At 40.9% G+C, this 19848-nt stretch overlaps 2 protein-coding genes across 5 annotated transcripts; both read right to left on the bottom strand.

Moving 5' to 3' along the window:
* Positions 1–1504: 1504 nt before the first annotated feature.
* Positions 1505–17501, bottom strand: LOC108076788 (ikaros family zinc finger protein). Of its 4 annotated transcripts, none has more exons than XM_017169798.3 (5): positions 17198–17501; positions 6434–7627; positions 5795–6208; positions 4617–4748; positions 1505–4555 (listed from the first exon to the last, which is right to left on the bottom strand). In XM_017169798.3, the coding sequence occupies exons 2-5, from the start codon at positions 7625–7627 to the stop codon at positions 4061–4063; spliced, it is 2235 nt and encodes a 744-aa protein (XP_017025287.1). In that variant the 5' UTR covers positions 17198–17501; the 3' UTR covers positions 1505–4060. The 4 variants fall into 4 exon arrangements, with proteins under 4 accessions (XP_017025287.1, XP_017025286.1, XP_070140215.1 ...); XM_017169797.3 differs by lacking the exon at positions 17198–17501 and adding an exon at positions 16674–17109; XM_070284114.1 differs by lacking the exon at positions 17198–17501 and adding an exon at positions 16233–16634.
* A 1085-nt stretch (positions 17502–18586) lies between these two features.
* Positions 18587–19791, bottom strand: LOC108076611 (uncharacterized). The gene is made up of 3 exons (XM_017169526.3): positions 19513–19791; positions 19251–19416; positions 18587–19064 (listed from the first exon to the last, which is right to left on the bottom strand). Exons 1-3 carry the CDS (start codon positions 19783–19785, stop codon positions 18907–18909), a joined length of 597 nt encoding a protein of 198 aa, XP_017025015.1. The 5' UTR covers positions 19786–19791; the 3' UTR covers positions 18587–18906.
* Positions 19792–19848: the final 57 nt, after the last annotated feature.

Here is a 19848-nt window from a genome sequence, read left to right as displayed (position 1 = left end):
TCCCCTAAATCGCAAACAAAACTGCAAACAAATTGCCGCAAAGCGAGAGTGTATGGATATACTCTGGATCGGGCCAAGCGGAGCATATGCTCGGAATCCGGATCGGCGGCATCCTTCGGTAGGGTATTAGGGAAATTGCCAAATGGCTTCAGTGGCGGAGGAAGTGAGCTGCCAATGATACGATACCTCCGATGCTCGCTCTCTGTCCAACTGATCCGTTCCTGCAAGCCAACTTTGGGGTTGTTAAATCCCCGATCGTGTTAGGGGTGTTTGCTAAATTAGTTCGGTATTTATATTTACTTTTTAATATAAATGGTGAGTATGAAATACCAATATTATATATGTTTGATAGAACATCTGTCATGTTGTCAGAGTTTTTTAAGGAAGTGGTTTAAAATGTACAAAGTAAATATTAAATAAGATATTAGATAAATTAATAGAATTATTAATATTAATTTAAGATTTTTAATTTGTTTCTATTATTCGTTTGATTCGAAAAGTTTAATTTAAAACATTTTGATTCTATTATAATAAAAATTAAACTCGGATTTTATAGTTTGATAACATTTTTTATGATTAAGAAACATGTTTTAATTTAGCTACATATATCTGCAAATTTATAATTCGCAAAGAACGATTAATTAAAGAACGAGTAAGTAATTTTCTTTTTATTTTAGGGCTTAAAATCATTTAATATTAAAATAATCTATTTTATAGTACAATTTATTTATTTCCTCTTAAAGCTTTTCACCAAGATCTTTACAAGATTTTCTTTAAAAGTTCTTAAAAGAATTTTGATTTAAAGAAGCAAGTATTATGTAACAAAAATAGCTAATTATCCAACAGAAAATCCATAACAACACCAAAATGAAGCCGAAAAAAATGTACATATTCCAGTTATATAGATAATTCCCACACTTAGGCGACACATATGGTTGGCGTTACATCCGAACGCCCCTGGGCCAATATGAACATTCACACTCACAGATATATACCATACATACAGACACAATCCCGACGAGGGTTTGACAATTATTTTTATAGCCATCGTCGTCGCCTCTTCTTTTAATTGAAGTATATGTTAAGCTGTTATATATACATATATATGGTTGTCTGTGCAAACGCTGATCATGTGACGACCTCGCATATTGTTCTTTTCTGAAAGACAAAAAAACAAAACTCAGTTTCATTCATCTTTTTGGTAATCAACCCCCGTCAGCCAGACATTGATGTACATAAAAGCATGATTTTGTAGGAACTATACTCACGGCGCCGGCGTTGAAATATTCATAGAGAAATCATTACATTTCCAACCACTGTGCAGCTGTACGAGTTTTGATTGGACAATTTACAGTTAGCCAATCGGAGCAAAGCATGTTAACAGCCACTTAACAGAGTAGCACTGCTTGCACACGAACTGCTTTAAAAGCAAGCTGTAAAACTAATGCTCCTGCTTGTATTTACACAGAAAGAAATACTCTCAAGTTTGTTTGTTTTAAACCATTTTTATTTCTAAAAAATTAACATGCCTTTTTGTTGTTGTTGTTTGTAGCTAGAATTATAATCACTAATTAAGTAAATGTTTTGTTTCTGTTCTTAATCCATTTGGTGTTTTCCTTCTTGTTTTTTTTTTTTAATCTTTCGTTTCTGTTATCGCTTTAATTCTATTAAAATTTAACATGAAAGTTCAGCTAAAAATTGCTCAATTGTTACATTCAACGTTATACGCCTTGTTTTTGTTTTGTTTTTTGTTTGATTTAGAAATGGATTGATTCCGTATAACAGTTTGAGGCGCTAGAGTTTATTAACAAAGTTTTTCTCTTTTTTTTTTATGTGTATATGATGCGTGTTTATGCGTATAAAAACAAAAACAAAATTACGCCCTAAGTGTATTACCGAGTAAGTAAGTAAGTAAGTGGTAAATATATATTAACTGAACACAACAAACCATTTTTACACGCTTGAATTGGCTAGATAGAGCAAATAAGGGCTGGGGTCGGTGATTACCATAACTAATTATTTATTTAATAAGTAGTAATTAGAACAAGGTCTGGGAACGTAATGTACATAATGTGCAAATATGTGCTGCCAACGGGGGGGGATGAACAACAAAATGATATTAACAAAAAAAAACCTTCGACTAAGAATTAAAGCTACCTAAAAAGTACAGATCAATAACAACCAAAGATGATGTGGAAGAAGAGAAATTAAGGGGGGGAATACCCTAAGAACAATGTGTGTCGCTTCCTCTGTTCTGCTGCTACTTTTTACATACGTAATTAATGGATACAAGTGTGTTGTTACTTTCGCTATCAGCCCTAGAATTTTGTTTTGTGAACATCATGGACGGATGTTAATCTGAAGTAAAAATTTTTTTTTTGGCGCACAGTGGCGCCTTGCTGGCTCTGCATACAACCCGTGACGTCAGCAAAGGGGGTTAGGGGGGCACGGGGGATCCAAGGAATAGAGGGGGGAAAGGGCACTTGTCGCAATTTTGATTTACACTAAAGTTAACTATACTATATAATCAACAGCTCCTCTAAAGTCGTCGTCCAGTTTTGCTTTGTTTTTGTTTTGTTTTTGTACAGTGATCGCTCGCATCATCATCATCATCTTCATCGCAGATGTGTAGATATCAGTAATATATATGTATGTAATGCTATATCATAGGCATCTAAGGCATAGTTCTTGTCTAAACGATAAAGTTCCCTTTACTCATATTTCGATTTACCAATTATTTACAACAATTTCGTATCACAATTGTAATTTTTGCATGTTTTTGTCTTGCTTGTTTTATGTTTTCCTTGTTGTTTCCTTCTCTTGTTTTTGTTTCTGTAAAATTTTCCTATGCTTCGCTCTCTGTGTTGTATGCAAACTGACGAGCAGCACTGTGCGAATATTCGAAAGGTTTTGCCCACAAAATGGGGGGAGTTTCCCCAGTGTGTGTGTTATTGTGTTAGATATAAGTTCGAATTGAAACTAGGATCTATGTATGTGAAAGGTACGAGTATATAATAATTGAATTCATAATTCGATAACCTCTTGCTAAGCTAAAAGAATCTGTATCTGTGTATCTGTATCTCGGTGATTTGAAATCGTTTGAAAAGAGCTCTCGAAAGTATGCTAGCATTCTTTTGAGCGCCTTTTAAAACGATTTCTCTGTGAGGGAGAGAGAGTGTTTATAACCTGGCTATATATTCTTGTATATGTAACATTCGCTTGTATATAGATATAGCTTCTCGCTTTATATCCGCTTTAAAGCGTATAATTAAACTTGCTGCCTTGTCGCATTAAACTCTGAAAACATAACAAATTTAAAGCCCTTCGCTGAAACTGTATAGGCGTATATATATACTATATATATCAGATGTATCTATGTGTGGTGTGTGTGTGTTGTGGGGGGGTATAGGGAAGGGTATAGGGTCTCTAAAACCATAAACTGCCACCTTTGAGGCGAGCCTTAGCTAATATATATGTATGTATAATGCACTAAAACCGACTTAAGCGGACTTACCAACGTAAGTTGGTTGCTGGTTGCTGGGCCAGTTGAACCGGCTGGAAATTATTGCCAAGTACTTAAGGACTAAACTACGAACCTAAGGCATAATAAGACTACATAACAGGGTTCTCTCCTTTGCTCCGTTCTCTCTCCGGGAAGGTATTTACGTCCATCGACTCGTTAAGGGATTAGGTAACTACGTAGCTCTCATTTGATCTTTCGTACTCTCTGCATGCAGATCATAAAAATATGATGAGTTATCTCTAACTAACTATATATATATACATATATATGTGTGTGTATATATATGTAACGTAGACGTAAGTGTAAACGTAGAACTAGATGGTAAGTGTATAATTTGCTCTGAGCTTAACTGTGTGCCTGGTTGTGGAAAATCTCTCAAAATTGAGCTAAGTAAATATTCTGAATCTGCTGAATCCGCTGATTCGCTGGGGATGCATTGTCCCCGAGCTCCTCACGTCTCCGGATCCTCATCCGGATCCTGGGCCGGCAAGCTGGCTATCCCTCCTCCAACTCCTACTTGCCGGCCAACTGTGGCTGCTATTGGTGGCTCTTGCTGAGCAGGTGCGCATTGAACTCGTAGACATTGTTCATCTGCTCGCCGCAGATGTTGCATCGCCACGGATTGCTCTCGCAGTGGCAGCCCTTGTGCAGGAAGTACAGCGTCTCGTCGGGGAACTCGATCCCGCAGAAGTGGCAGGTGAGGATTAGCTTGCGGTTAAGCATTAAATCGCCATCCTGGCCGGTCGACGTGATCGTTCCATTGCAGATGGGCGTCGAGTTGGCGCCGTTGCTGGCATTCGTAGTCGCAGGCGCTGGCGGTCCACCGCCGCCACCTCCTGCTCCGGCACCACCAGTGCCGCCATTTACCCCGGCAGAACCTGTTCCGGAGCCATTGCTAAGGCTGTTGGACAGCACGCTATTGTTGTTGTTGCTACTCTCCAATGGTGTGGCGTTCCGGGTGATTCGGTTGTTGGCCTTGGCGCAGATGCGTCGCTTAAGATCCTCCCGCAGAAGTGACTTCAGTGGCGAGACCTGGTTGGTATTAAATTTATTAATATTATTTGATTTAATATTATTTATATTAAGGGCAAACCTTGATCAGTGAGGTGATTCTGTTGTTGTTGCTGCTGCTGTTGGTGTTGTTGTTGGAAGCCTGCTCGGTGTCGCTGCTGGGATCACTGCCATTCATCAGATCCTTCTTGTCCACATCCTCGGCCATGGGCTCCTTTTGTAAAAAGACAAAAATTATAAAAATTAATTACAATAAATGGTGATTTTTAAAAAGATAAAGAGCCAGCATTCTGACATAGAGATGGACTTTCCTTGCCTTTATTTAGTTACTATAATAATAAATATTTAATAAAAATAGTTAAATCCTTTGTTTTTTCCTAGAAATCTTTAAATATTAAATTACTAACAAATTCCTACCAAAACTATTATAATAATCATACCAAAATACCCAAAATGAAATACTTTTGAGTTTGTGAAATTAACCCTCAACTTCATTTTAGGTCAAGATCAAGCGCTGAATCAAACACCAGCATATTGTATATGTAAAGACCTGGATCTCTCGGAAAGCCATAAAGCCACCTCGACCAAATTAGGTATGCAATCTTTTGTGATGCACAACAGGTTTTTGAAAATATTGTTCCGCCTTCGCATGTGGATAGAGCGGATGGAGAGGCAATATTTTATGACTCGGGCTCCCATATAACTCCAAATTAGCGTAGGTCTGAAGTACTAAGTATAAATTGCATTGGATATTAGAAATTCACTTTGAAGTTCTTAAGAAAAATGATATATGCAGATTTGGCTTTAATGTAGCCCACAATTCAAATGTAATAGTGGGCGAAAAGTGGTCCAATTAGTTATAGTTTAGATTATAAAACCAGAGCCATTATTACACTGAGTAACATAAGAATTTCACTAGATGAGGGGTTATATTAATATTTAATATATTTTTTTCCTCACTATTTAAATATCTTGGACGGATAAAGTATTTGAAAAGAAAATGTTGTTGTCTATTTGAGAGCTAACACTAACAGCAAGCCGTACCGCCCGTCAAGTCTTTTTCGCATCGGTAAAACAAGAACTGATTTTAGAAAATCAATTAAAAAATTAGAGAAGACACTACAACTGTGTTTTCCTGCTCTTTGCAGCACATTATTATTCTGGTATATTATTCTGGTCTATTATTGGATATCTCTAAAATCTTATAAATAGTATATTCAAGTTCTTTACTTATCGCCCCGATTTCCATCCAAAACTCACCTGTTTGATGGGTATCAAACTGATCGACGGCGTTATGTGATTCTCGTGGAGATGATGGTGGTGCGGATGCGGATGCTGGTGGTGCGGATGTGGATGGTGGTGGCTCTTGAGACTCGCACTCAGGCTGGAGGCTGTGGTGCTGGACGTGATGGGTGTGGCCTTTGTGTTGCAATCCATGGGTAACTCCACTGGCGATTGCATGATCAGAGCGCGATCTTTTACCTTCTCGCCATTGGACTCGACACCATTTCCATTGCTAATCGAGCTGCTGTTGCTGTTGTTGTTATTATTATTATTGCTGCTGCAGTTGTTGTTGTTGCTCCCGCTAATGTTGTTGTTATTGTTGGTAACACAGTTGTTATTGTTGTTGTTGTTGTTTGCCTGTAATGCAGATTCACGCCAAACGCAAATCAGCTGTGTTATTTTATTGTAAGCGAGGGGAATTTAGAAAATAAGAAGAGGGAAAGGAAGTGCTACGGGAGAGGTCAAAATAATAGCAACTACTTTTAAATTTTATTTAAGCGTACATGTTTTAAAATAGTTTTTTCATAAAAAACCAGTCATATTTATTTGAAACACAAAACAAATTTTCATTTCGGTGCTATTATTTTGACCCTAGCTGTACCCTTGGACACTTACATTGAAAAGCTCCGTATTGCCGCTCTCGCCCAGCGTCGAGATCTCCACATGCGGCGTGAGGAAGTGCATCGGGGGCGTGGCGTTCTCCAGGGATCGCATCGATTCCCCGCTGTCGCTGGCCGGCGGCGCCACCTGAGGCGGCTGATGCTGCTGCTGCTGTTGCTGGGATTGAGATTGCACCGGTACAGGACTGAGTCCAGGCGGAACGTAACTAGCCGCTGCTGCTGCTGCTGCCGCCGAGGCCTGAGATTCCAGAGCCAAGAGCAGGGAGGAGGTGCCGCCCGGTCCGGGGTTGTCCAGATCGATGCCGTGTCGGTTGAAGAAGTGGATCCGCAGGGACTTCATTGAGCCGGCCCGGTAGCTACACAGCGGACACGTCTTCACCAGGTCGTGCTGGCCCACATGCTCGTTCTGGAAGTGGGCACGCATCGCGATCTGGCGCTGGAAGCCCCTGTTGCAGATCGGGCAGTGGTACGGCAGCGTCTTCGTGTGCGTGGTAAAGTGCTCCGCCAAGTGGTCCTTGCGGAAGAATCGCTTCTGGCAGACCCGGCACTCGTACGGCTTCACGCCTGTGTGTCGCATCTTGTGGCGTCGCATGTTGGCGCCGTTGGAGAACTTCATGTTGCAGACGTCACACTCAAAGACCTTGCGGGAGCTGCTGTTGCTGCCCCCACCGCTGCCGCCGCCTCCGCCACCGCTATTGCCCGCTGGCGAGGAGCTAGCCGAAGAGCTGGATCCGTTGCCCGTTTCCCCCTTGACGCCACCCTCCATGTGACCCAGGCTCATGTTCTCCGGCTCTTCGCCTCGTAGGTCCTCGCTCTTGAGGCGCGCCGCCACAGCAGCCGCCGCCGCCTGACCCGCCAGGCACTGGACGACATGGAGCAGCAGGGAGGCACGTGAGCTGGTCTCAAAGCTGTCGCAACGCTCGCATCGAAACGTCATGGGCGGCGAGTGCGGCCCGGTGCTGAGATTCGTGGGCGTGGGCGTCGGCGAGCGGGGCTCCTGTAGTTCCGACTCCGAAGCGGAGGCGGACGAGGCCGCCTCCTTGAGGCTGCGCAGCGCCATCGCGTTGTGGTGAAGCAGGGCCGCCGTAGTGGGCGTCATGTCCACAATGATGCCTCCACCAACGGTCGGGCTGGTGTCCTTCAAGGCCAGCTCCATACTGCTGGCCGACGTGCTGAGAGTTTCGGCCATCTGCAATGCAAAGATTAAATTCTTTCTTTAGTCTTGAGATGGGAATATGCACTTGAAAATTACAGCGAAATTTAGGACAGACATTAAAGATTTATAGAGATTTTAGAAGCTTAAACTCGAAGATTACTTAAAACCTAATTTTGAAAATGGAAATTGGTATATATTTCAGGATCTTAACACTGATATTTTCCCTCGGTGTAATAGAGATTAGACCAGGCCACGCCCGAAAATCGATGACAACTTGTGGTTGCCTTTTTTTCTATTATTTATTTTATTTTCCTTTATTTTTTGTGTTTCGTATTTTGCAGTCGGTTTTTGGCATTTCAAGTGCTTCCAACAAACCAGAGACCCAAGCCCAAACTCAGAGTTCGACTGTAATAAGCCAAATTGGTGTCAGCGTCGCAGCTTCGTGGGGGCAGGCTGGAGGGAGGGGAACCTGTGCCAAGAACCAAACCACCGACCAACAGCAACAGCACCAGCACAGTAACAACAACGACCATTTTTGGGCGGCCTTGTTGTTGTTTCTGGCCGTTGACGTTGACTTCGTGCTATGAAAATACCAAAGTTATTGGGGCCAATTACTGGTCTTGCAGGTGGGCAATCATTTGGACACCCAAGCACAAACACACAAGCAAACACGTTCAAACATCGTCACAGAGATATATGGGAATAAGGGGAAAGGGGAGATCGGGTAGGCAGGAGGTGAGAGCATACACACCAACGAAATTAGAACTACAACAACTGCTTCATCGTCACTGGCCAAATCATTCAAAAGTTTGTGGCAAACACACAATGGCCACCAACTGACATTTGGCAGAGAAGATATAAGGCTGATTAGGCCAAACTCAAACATCGTTTATTTTTATTTGTAGAAAACAATTTTAGATGCGAATAGGTACAAATATAGAATGTGAAATATTTGCTTATACTATAATTATTTTAAAATTTGAGTGTATCTTAGTAAAGGAAATAATCCCACTAAAACTAGAATCTTTTGCAAGATCAACATCAAACGTATCTCTAATAAGGTATTTAAAGATATCAAAGACTAAAAAAATGTGTATCATTGTAGTATAATAAATACAATCCGACTTTTAATTAATAAACATAGAAAATATAAGTCTAAGCCTTTCCTTAAAACCACATAATATTAATGGAGAAATAGTCGAAAATATACCTCAAATTACGTAGCCGACTAGTGGAACAGCGGAACTTATTGGTTCTGAAATGTCATCACATTAGATCCACTTGAGTCACCTACTTTCTTTAAAAATGAGACAAGCTCAACACTGGCTTAAAATAGAGCTTAAGTTAAGAGAGTTATTTATTTATAATTAGACAAAACATTTAAAAGTCCTAGTACATGTAAAGTCAATTAATTTTGGAGTATGATTTAAGACTCAAATCAGACTCCCCGACAATAATTTCATTTTGAGAAGCCTCGCATTCCGTCCCATTGTGCAATATTGACTTACTGACGCATGTCACCGTCTCGTCGTCTGGTCGGGGTTTTGGCAATAGGTCAGATGTGGCTCAGATGTGCTCGTGGATGGAATAGACTGGCAGCAAGGCACCGAGGTGAAGATAGAGGAGACACATGTCAGGTGCGGATGTGTTGGGCTGCAGTGTGAGTGTATATCGGGCAGCGTATAAATCATCATCCATAATCAACCGAATGGAGCTGGCCAAGCTCTTCTCGCGGCTAATTTAAGCCGACCTTGGATGCTGTCTGTGCATTAGCATTAGCCAGATCACAAAAGCCAAGAGCCAAGAGCTAAGAGCTCAGAGCCAAGAGCCATGGGGGACGACCTCAGCCCCAACCAGCTTCCCTGGGCCCACATACATACATATGTGTGTGAATTTGATATATGTGCATTTCGGGCCAGGTCAGCTTCGAGCTATGAAAAATGAATGTGTGTCGTAGGCCTATTTTGGACGCATCTACATAATTACAAATTCACTTTTTCGATGCGAACGGGTTTCGGTTTTGAGTACAAAACTTCTTTTGCTTTGGCATCCCAGGCCACTTAAATGTTGTAAACCTGTAAACATTAGCGGCGAGCACAAAACCCAAAAAAAAAACGAAAAGCAAAAAACTGAAGCGCTGAAAAAACGCACAAAAAGTCGGTTTGCATTTTCAGTAATTATGAGGCGCTGTTGGCTTTGGCATTATAAATGCCATAGTTGCCAACCCAATGGAGTCATTGGGTCAAGTTTTAGAGTGCAACTGGGTCAGGCTTTATCATTATTATCATTATCACCACCAGCCCCACCATCATCATCATCACCATCATCGTAATCTCTGGCCAAGCGGTGGCCAACATACGACCCAACTTGTCCGGGCTTTTGGGTCTCCCAGTCTCGGGTCTTTGGGGTGTCCCGCATTTTCACTTGCTCGCCGGCCCGCTGTTCCCAATTCGAAGCCCCGAAAGCCGAACGAATATATATAAAAGAAGAAAATATATAAAGCTTCGCTTGGGCTCTGAGCCGCTCTGGAAACGAGAGAAATGGTAGGAGAAATGCGAAATGGGAGCACACACACCACACACACACCGCACACACAGAAGTGAGCGACATAATTGGAGCGCCCCGAGAGCCCTTAATGATGTCGCACACTGTCCGCCGGACCAAGCTAAAAGGTGCACGCCACCGACCAAGTGGGCCGCCAATTTTTGAGCAATTAAATAAATAATGTTTATAAAGCAGTGATTGCAGTCATTGATTAATTGATTTTAAATGGAAGGCGACGAAGCTTTTTTATTTTATTTTTTTAAGATGACAAGATAATAAAAATGTAATATAACAATTTATCAAATAATTGTTCCTCTTAGATTGACTTATTGACTGATTATAAACCACTCTGCTTTGGTCTACAGGGTAAATTTTAAAAAGTTTATAATTGGATATTTAAATTGTTTAAAATTAAAATTTACTTCTGAACTTGTTTAACCCCATAAAGTAAATAGATTAATATTTAATATTTTCAACAATTATTAACAAGCTTTGAGCCACTGTGCGGTTGTTCGGAGACTAAAGGGAATTATGTTCAGCTGAATATGAAAAATTGTAAAAGGCTTAGTTAAATTATTTTTTAGCAAAAACTGCCAAAAAGCCCATTAAAACAATTTAACAAATTTGATTAAGGTTTTATTGATTATCCGTGATATCTGTGAATAGTGTCGCAAAAATGAACTGTAAAGTTTTCAAAATTTAATTTACAAATTTTTGTCAATTTTAAAACTTGTTCTTATAAGAATTCCATTAAAAACTTTAGAATATTTTGAAAATATTTAATTTATGAGCTCATGAATTTCGACCCACTGTTCCTAAATTTGTAGGCCAAATAGGTTCCACACTTTTCAAAGGGTTTCTTAATTTCTAGGAAAGGATTATTTCCATTCAAATTTGATATAGTATTTCGACCAACTGTGCTTGTTGGGCTTGTAGGCCAAATGAGTCTTTTCCATAGCCTTAGGCCGCCGCGCACGATTCCCATTCAAATTCAAATTGAAATCAAAAGCTAGTTTATTAGCATTGCATTGACCAGTGATGTTATGGTTGCTGTTGTTGCTTGGAAGTTAACAAAAAAAAAACGGAATGGGAGTCGGAATTGGAATTGGAATCGTCTGCGGATTGGAAGTGGAACTGGAAGTGGAGTCGCATCTTTTTGAAGGCGACTCACTTTCGAGGCTGGATCTTCATGCAAAATAGACCATATAACACTCACACACACACACTCGCGTTTGACCTTAGCAGCAATTTTTACCGGTTTTCCAGCGTGGGAGCGGTAAGGGGAAGGGAGACTAGAGCGAGAGGGGGAACACAAATGAGTCAGTCGGTCGATGGGGAGTTGTTGTTGCTACTGTTTGGTAGCAAATCAATGAGCCATTCCCAAATGTATCCCCCAAAAAACCAACAACAACAAACAACAGTAACATGTGCGTCGAAATGAGAACAAGAACAGAACGAAAAGAGAGATGGGAGAGGTGAGAGAGAAACCACTTTCCATGGTGACATACTTATGCTACGTGCTCTTTTGCTACTTTTGCCGCTGCTGCAACAACAACAACAGGAAAGTCGCCGCCGCGACTCCCATAATAGAAAGTGGAACAGGAATTTCCCCCCCATCAATGCCAGAGAGCACGGCACGGCGCACAGCGATGATTTCATTTTGGCCTGGCCTGCCTGCACTCATTGCGAAACACTTGCCACGGCCAACAGCAGCAGCAACAACAACAACACCGAGGCGGCATCGAGAAAATCAAGAAAGAAACGGGCGAAAAAAAAGTGGGGGCAAAAAAATAGTTCAGTGGGAGCCGAAAAGCAGCTGAGCGGCAAAACCGAAAAAGAGAGAGCAGTGGAGCTCCTCTCTGTATACAACTCTCTATGCGGCCGCTCTCTCTTTTCTTGGAGCCCAGCGCATGTCCCGTTTTTGTTTATGGTTCTCACTCCCGCTCTCTCCCCCCATTGTTGTTGCAAGTGCATGCTTTTCACGCCTGCTGCTTTTGTTGTTGCCTGCTGCTGCTGGTGTTTCTGCTCTCACTGCAATTGCCATTGCAATTTTGTTGCATTAGGCGCGTGAATTAATTTCTAATTGATGGCACCGCCAACGACCATGCTCTGCCCCACTTCCGATTCCCAGAGAGTCGAGTCGGCTGCCCGCTCTGCTCTCTTTGGTAAGTGGCTAGCGTATAATTTTTGTTGTGTTGACCTAATTATACGCTCATTTTGATTCACTTGATTTTCTCTGCACACAAACACACGCACACACACACTTGGGCACGAACGTTTCGTCACTGCGACAAGTGGAGCAGGCAGCGACGTCGGCCGAGGCAGCGACGCTGGCAGAGTGGCAGGCAGAGGATGGCGACCGTAATTTCTTGTGGTTACTGGGACGCAAAATAAAAATATATAAAATTTATAGTAAATTAGGTGGGAGGTCCACAAACCCCGAAGCGGACTACCAACTCTATTTTTGCTGATATTTTAGGAAGGGCATACATCAGCCATATCTTCGATTTCCCACAGAACACATCGATTTCCGAAATACCGAAGCAAACTGAACCGAACTGAATCCAAACTGCAATAGCTGTTGGAAATGGAAATGGATGTGGATGACTGGGAGAACCGACTGTATCTGTCCCTGTATCCGTACTAGCATCCATGCCTGTGTGGGTTCTTGTAACTGTGTCTGTTTTGTTTGGGACGGAAATGCCAGTGGCGGGGCTTGAGGGGGATAGCCTCCCGCCACCGCCAGGTGAGTCAGAGTTCAATGGGGAAAGGGGGATCGTTTAGTTATTAGCCACATTTATAAGCACACTCGGAAAAAAATAAAAGGTTTGCAATACAAATATTATATTACTTAATTAACATTATTTTATAATATGTATAGATTATTATTTTAATTAATTACCATTAGCAAACTCAATGGGTTCTTAGATTACCACTTATACATATACGATCTAGCTTATTAAAAAAATTGCATCAATTACCATTCGGAAAAAATTCTCTAATAGTTTGATAAGCATTTAAAAATTTAATTTTATTTTTGAATTTTTCACACTTTTAATAATCCCTTATCAAATTAAAAACAAACATTATGTATAGCGGAAATGGTATAGGTAAATCAACAATATTTCAAATTATAGGGTAAAATAAATGTAGTTAATAACCCAAACTAAACTACCAATTTGAAGTGTATTTACTTAATTATTACATTTTATTTACATATGTATGTGTATTATTGAGATATATTAAAGTAGGTATCTATGAGAAGAAAAAGAAAAGATTATCAGAATTAAAAACCTTTTTTGTTTAGAACATTAATTTACTAATTGCAACTGGCAGTACACCCTTCATATATGTATGTATGTATTTATTTAGGTTCATATGTAGATTTCTAGTTTTAAAATACACTAATTCTATCGCATAAAATACTCTATTTTATGATATTTTATTATATTATAGCTCAAAAATTACCATAATGCAATAAAGGCTATACACTTAATTTGTCTCGTTTCGTTCTATAAATTTATAGGAGGGAGCACCTACAGACTCTTACTACATACAATAGACGCAAATACTTTTCTCAGATATCTCTTTTTAAAATACCTCATCTATTGCCTAAAAATCTCCATAATTTAGAGGGAATGCTTTTAGTTTGAAGGCCTTTTTCTGTTGGGCTATTGGATTCGGATTCTCCCATGAAGATGAGGTTGTGGATGTTGGTGTGGATGTGGATGTGGATCCCCCTTGGCGCCAAACACCACTGGCGAAGATTTGCCAATCGCTCGGCTCTCCGCTCTCCGGCACACAAACAGAGAGAGCGTGCGAGAGGCAGCACTCACACAGCCACACACGCCCGCAGAGTGGCTGGCACAGAGACACAGATCAGCCGCAGCAGCAGCAGCAGCAACAGCAACAACAAAGACGCAGCAGAATTTGAAATTAGGTCAACAGGTTTGGCTGCTTGTAGTGGTGGCCTGAGCCAGTTACTCGAGCGTATGCCGTCGTCTTTGCCTACGACCTCGGCTGTCATCATCATGCGAGGAGGAGGAGGAGGTGGAGGGAGGTGCGCGGGAGCAGCAGAGGGAGCAGCAGCAGCACCAACATCCAAGCTATCGCCGCCAACGCAATATGCGTTCCGTTCCGTTCCGTTCGCTCGTCGTTTATTGCACCACAGTTCGTGCAGTTTTCAGTTTGCAGTTTTCAGTTGCTGTGGGGGAGATGCACTCACACAAACACACACATACGTCCGAATTGAGCACACTGCAGTGGGGGTGGGAGGAAGGGGCTGCTAGAGGGTGGCACGCGGGGTTGCAAGGGTGCGCTGTCGCTGTGTGCGTGTGCTGCTTTCGGGGAATGAGCCAGGGATGCAGCGCATCATTCTGGCATCCAAATGCAAGAGACAAATTGGGAATCGATACGCCATCGACAGTAATTCCCATAAACAGTGGACAGCCCAATGGATGAGAATTGCAAATAAATAAAGGATTAACAGTAGGTAAATCCTTGTGATTACGAAGGATTGTATGCCCCAAAACATAATTATAGCGCCCTTTTCTACCAATAAACTAATTATTTAGTTTATTTAAAATGCTTTTTTGAAATAATAAACGGCAACGGACATTTGAAGTTCTTATAAGTAAAATGAATCGGTTTAGGACAATTATTATAGGTACTCCAATAAGAAACTTAGGGTTTCTTTTGATTCATTAATTAAAATACCCACACTAACCTTTTGGTAAATGGCTCTATTTAAAATTATTTTTTAATAATAAACAATTTAATTTTTAAATTTAAAATGTTAATATCTATCTGTAAAAACCTGAAATTTCCTTGCAAACTCAAATATCCGTGGGAAACCGTGTAAATTCATTGGTTCCGATTCCGTCAATATAGAACCGAAATCGGAAATAGGAACAGGTGTGACTGGCATTTCGAAATGTTCAGATTTAGACGGTCGGATAGCCGTATAAACCCCTTCTTCGATCGTCAGGTAACCTAGCAATCTTCTGACTTGGAAACTGTTGCGAAAATGCGCATATGTTCTGAAATGGAAACTCAATGCGAAGCGGAGCCAACTGGCGAGACCAACTCGAGTTTCTGATTTGATTTCGATGCAGCCAAGAGATTTCCACATACTTCTTAGTTGGTTTCTGTGTCACAATCGAACACAAACACACAAACACACAGGCTGTCGGATGCGAAAATGTGGATAGATGAGGAGGCGGCGGCAGCGGAGCAGGCGGAGTAATGAGCTCCCAGAGAGCTGCAGCCACCTGCAGCAGAGCGAAGGCCCAAAGCCGATGCCGATGCCAAAGCCGAAGCCGGAGCAGATAATCCCAGTAGAAATGGAAACTAGCTGCGGCAGGTTTAGAAACTGGTATAGAAAAACACAGGCAGCGGCAGACACAGTCATAGCCACAGCCAGAGCAGCAGCACCACCAGCACACATAGGCAATCGACCTTGTAGGAGTGTATTTTGTCTTGGAGCATGCCCGTAAACTGGGCCAACGCGATTGCACTGAAATCAGGTGGGCGTGACGTAGGTAAATACAGTCCAACTCCCCGAAGTTGGATTCGGTGTAACTCCACACAATAGGCAATGTTAAAGGGCAAAGGGAACAAAAGCTCATTTCCCTAAAATGTGTTTTAAATTTGCATATCTAACTCTCCATATCTCGACATGATGAATGATACTGACACATTTTCTACAATAATTGTATTATCTGATTTAATCAGCCTAGAATATAAAATTAGCTCTGTAATATTTTTAAAATTTACAGGGAATAAGAAATATCAAATTAGACTTAAAACCCTCGTTAATTTATACTGGTTAAACTTTTGCAAATAAATATCATCCATTCATTTTCTTTTCTATATAGCAACTGACCTATGTCAATTAATATTTGAGGTATTTTCCAGGTGTTGTAGATATAAATTGAAATTTATTTCGCAAAAGATGAAAAGTTCCAATATTAACGACCGTGACAGGACAATGATTTAGCTAATTTATAAAGAAACGACCCTTAAATGAAGGCGAATGTCTTAAAAACAAATCTCTTTTTTGATGTAAAAATAATAAACATGTACCCACACTTACGATCATAGGTTATAGTTTTTTAATATATTTGATTGTTTTAAATTAACACTGGTAAACACTTTTTGTTTAAACAGTTTATAAAGTCTTTATAACTTGAATTTCGATTCATCAATGTCCAAAAGTCGCAGTTTGTGCAATGAAATGAAGCAGATCCTATTTGAAATCCTCAAAATTTGTCAATTATATATTCCAATTAGAACTGCAAAATTTGATATTTCCAATTAGGGTACGTTTCACTGTACGTTGGCCAATAAGTGTGTGCGTGTGTGTGTGTGCTGACTGGCGTGCGGCTGTGTGTATGCGTGTGTGTGTGGGAAAGCTGGCTGTACCCTTGGCGCCCATTAATCCATGGCGGAAAATCCACGGAAAATCTGTCGCAATCGGACAGATATCCGAAATAGCCAGGCAGGCGCTGCTCGCAGGAGTTTCGTAATTACATACCCGCGACAGCCTTGGCTTCCGAATTTTCAGTTTACAGTTTCTTTTTCAGTTTCTTCTTGTCGGCTCTTCGATTCTTCTCAGTTTGGTTCTTCGGCCTCTGTGGGCTTTTAAGTTTTTCAGCTTTTCAGTTTCTTTAGTTTGTTTTGTGTCAGTTCTGTTCAGCTTTTCGTTTTCGTTTTTCGCCTTTTGACTTGGCATTAGCACAGCTGGAGTCTTTTGCAATGCTCTCGAAAAAAAAGAAACGCGCTGCGGTGTTTGGCAATTTTAGATTTCAAAATACCACAAGGTGCATTCTAACACACACGCACACAGAAGCACTCAGGCACACACACACACACACGTGCACTACTCGCTCTCGCGCTCTCCTCTCCCACACGAACACACACCAACACTGTGACAGTGCAGTTCTTGGATTGGCTTGTATCTATGTTACTCAATGGGCTCCTCCGGGGGGTGCTGGGGGAGGCTTTGCAATTTGCGTACACTGCGCGGAGTCGCGCGGATTATTCAACAGCAGAACTAACCTCCCGCAAAACTGCAACTGGAGCACACTGCACGACACAACAACAACAACAACCGTTAGTGTGTGGATGTGGATGCACTCGAACCGAGAAATCCGAACCCGAATCCGACTCCGACTCTGACTCTGACTTCGAAATGAACGAGAAACGCGCGGCTTAAAGGGCAAGTGAGTTAGCTGCGGGGCCCAAATAATAATAATAATAATAACAACAATAATAATAATAAAACTGTCAGCGGACAACGCGCGCGCGGTGGCCACATCCGAATGGGCCAAAAGACGAATCCACTCTGAGCGGATTCGGGTTCGGAATCGGAATCGGTATCTCAACGCTCCACGCTGCGCTGCCTCTGCCACCGCTGGCGTCGCTGCCGTGGCGGCGCTCGGTGAAACAAAAACAACTCAAGCGATTCCGATTCCTCAAGGCCTACTATTTAGGCCAAAAAATAATGTACCAGCACCAGCAGCAGCAGCAGCAGCAGCAACTACAACACGGAGCGGCGCAGTGGCAGCAACTCGTTTCTTACAGAAATGTAAACGTTCTAATTGAGTTCTCATTTATGGCCCGCCGCTGCTGCTGCTGCTGCTATACCGACTGTGCAACCAAACCGAGCCGAGTACTTGTTGTAATTGTTGTTGCCGCAAAGCCCAAAAAGCATCGGAAAATGTTTTTATCCGGCTGGCAGGCACAACCATTTTCAAATTGGAAACAAGTTTACTGAACCCTGCTCCAAGTTGGCGTTTTTCCACCAAGAGCAGCAGAAATCACTTGTCTTTTTGGGCCCCCAAAACACAGATTGAGTATCTTTTGGCCAACCATCTTATGGTTGTGTTTCTTTAAAGTCCAACAAAGATCAAGTGACGTTTTTGGGAGGTTTGTGAATTCATCGGCTAAATAGCTTCGACTCTAAAAAGTAATAATTATTCAGTATCAGTAAAGTATGAGCTATACCATAAATTGAAAACAAAATTACTAAACTTTGCTTAGTTAAAGTTTCCACTACCAGCAGCTTAATAAATTATCTCTTTGGGCACAAAACTTGGAGGTATTTACAAAATACTCAAAGATATCCGATGGATTTCTTCTACATATTAAAAAAGTATGAAATCAAATTAAACATATAAAAACATATATATCAATAACAAATAGAAAAGCAAAAGTAAAAATATCGTCGAATACATCTGAAAAAATAAAATATAAAAACTTAGAAAGATGAAACATGAGCACCCCAAAAAAAAAATTAAAAATTATATCAAATATTTAAATATTTCTAAAAAATTTCACTTAGCTTAATAATTAGAATAACTATATTTTCTTAGCAACTATTGTTAATTTATTTCGAGTCACAACTTATCAAATATTATTTATATTATTTCTTAAATTTTAACTATTTATACTTTACAACAAAATAGATGTGACGACATCAAAAAAGATAAGCAAGTGTTAACTTTAAGATCTTATTCCTAATATTTGCTGGTGAATCATTGATCCATATTTCTCAAGAGGGATGTCGACCAGAACGTTACGGTTTGAAAGTTTGGCGTTTGTAAGCCGAAAATAACCTCGTTTACGTGGTAAAAACAGAACCTACAGAAAAGACCAAAACCGGTTTGGCTTCTTATACTTTTAATTGAGATATAACCATTGCGAATGCATGAAAAGCTAACAAGCCTGGCAACGGATATCCGAGTCCGATGCACTTTCGGTTATACCTAGTCCCATTCATTTTCTGCCTCAGCCTCCTGGCTGAGTTGGCTCCTGCGCCTTTGATCGTGATTCCTTTTGTGACAGCGCCGCTTTGCCGCATGGAAGGCAGCTCTGATTTCCGTAATGTAATCCGACAAGATATATCCACTGGATTTTTGGATGTCTAGAAATGGGTTATTATAATTAGATCTAGTGGACTCTATTTAATCCTGGAATTTGGTTCAAAAGTATCTCTACAACTTAAAGGTTTTAAAATTTTGTTCAATTTAAAATTGATTAACTTAAAGAACAAACTTAAAAGATTATACTTTGTAATAAACGTGTTAAAAATAAATATCTGATCACTCACCTAAAAGGGTTTTGTTTATGTTTTTATATTGATTGAACGCTTTTTTATTTGAAACACCAGCGTAGTTGAAGGATAGCAGGATATTATCAGTAAAAAGCTTCACAAAAGACTTCTTAAGAGGTGTTACTTTGCCATCTGGCCTTAGAAGACGACGCATTAGCCGACCCTGAAATTATCCGACAAAAATAACAAAGTAAGTATAATATATAAAAGTAAATAACATAAGGGTATCAACAATTTAAGGAATCCCTTTTTCACTTACATAGGGATTGCCGGGCTCTGCCAGATAAGCGTCCAGTTTTGGCAGCTCATCGGGATCGGAGACCGGGAAATAGGCAACATCCACCTCACAGACATCAAGGCCGTATCGGCCCTGGGCCACAACGCCAAGACGCGTCAGGATTTCGCTTTGATTGCTCAGAATGTGATCCAGTTTAATTTCCAGTGCATCAAGTTCTTTGCGAGTGCGTTCATCGTCCTTGGTCAAAAGGACATTTACCTCTTCCTGAAGCGCTGTATACCTGCGTTTCGCCATTGTGATCTGTGGACTAGTTTGTCATTTTAATTTCCGTTTTTAAAACAATCACAAAACGAGCTG

The sequence above is a fragment of the Drosophila kikkawai genome, chromosome 2R (assembly GCF_030179895.1).
Source record: "Drosophila kikkawai strain 14028-0561.14 chromosome 2R, DkikHiC1v2, whole genome shotgun sequence".
Lineage (NCBI taxonomy): Eukaryota > Metazoa > Arthropoda > Insecta > Diptera > Drosophilidae > Drosophila > Drosophila kikkawai.
Note: the sequence above shows the minus strand (reverse complement) of the source record. Positions and strands in the feature narration are given on the sequence as shown.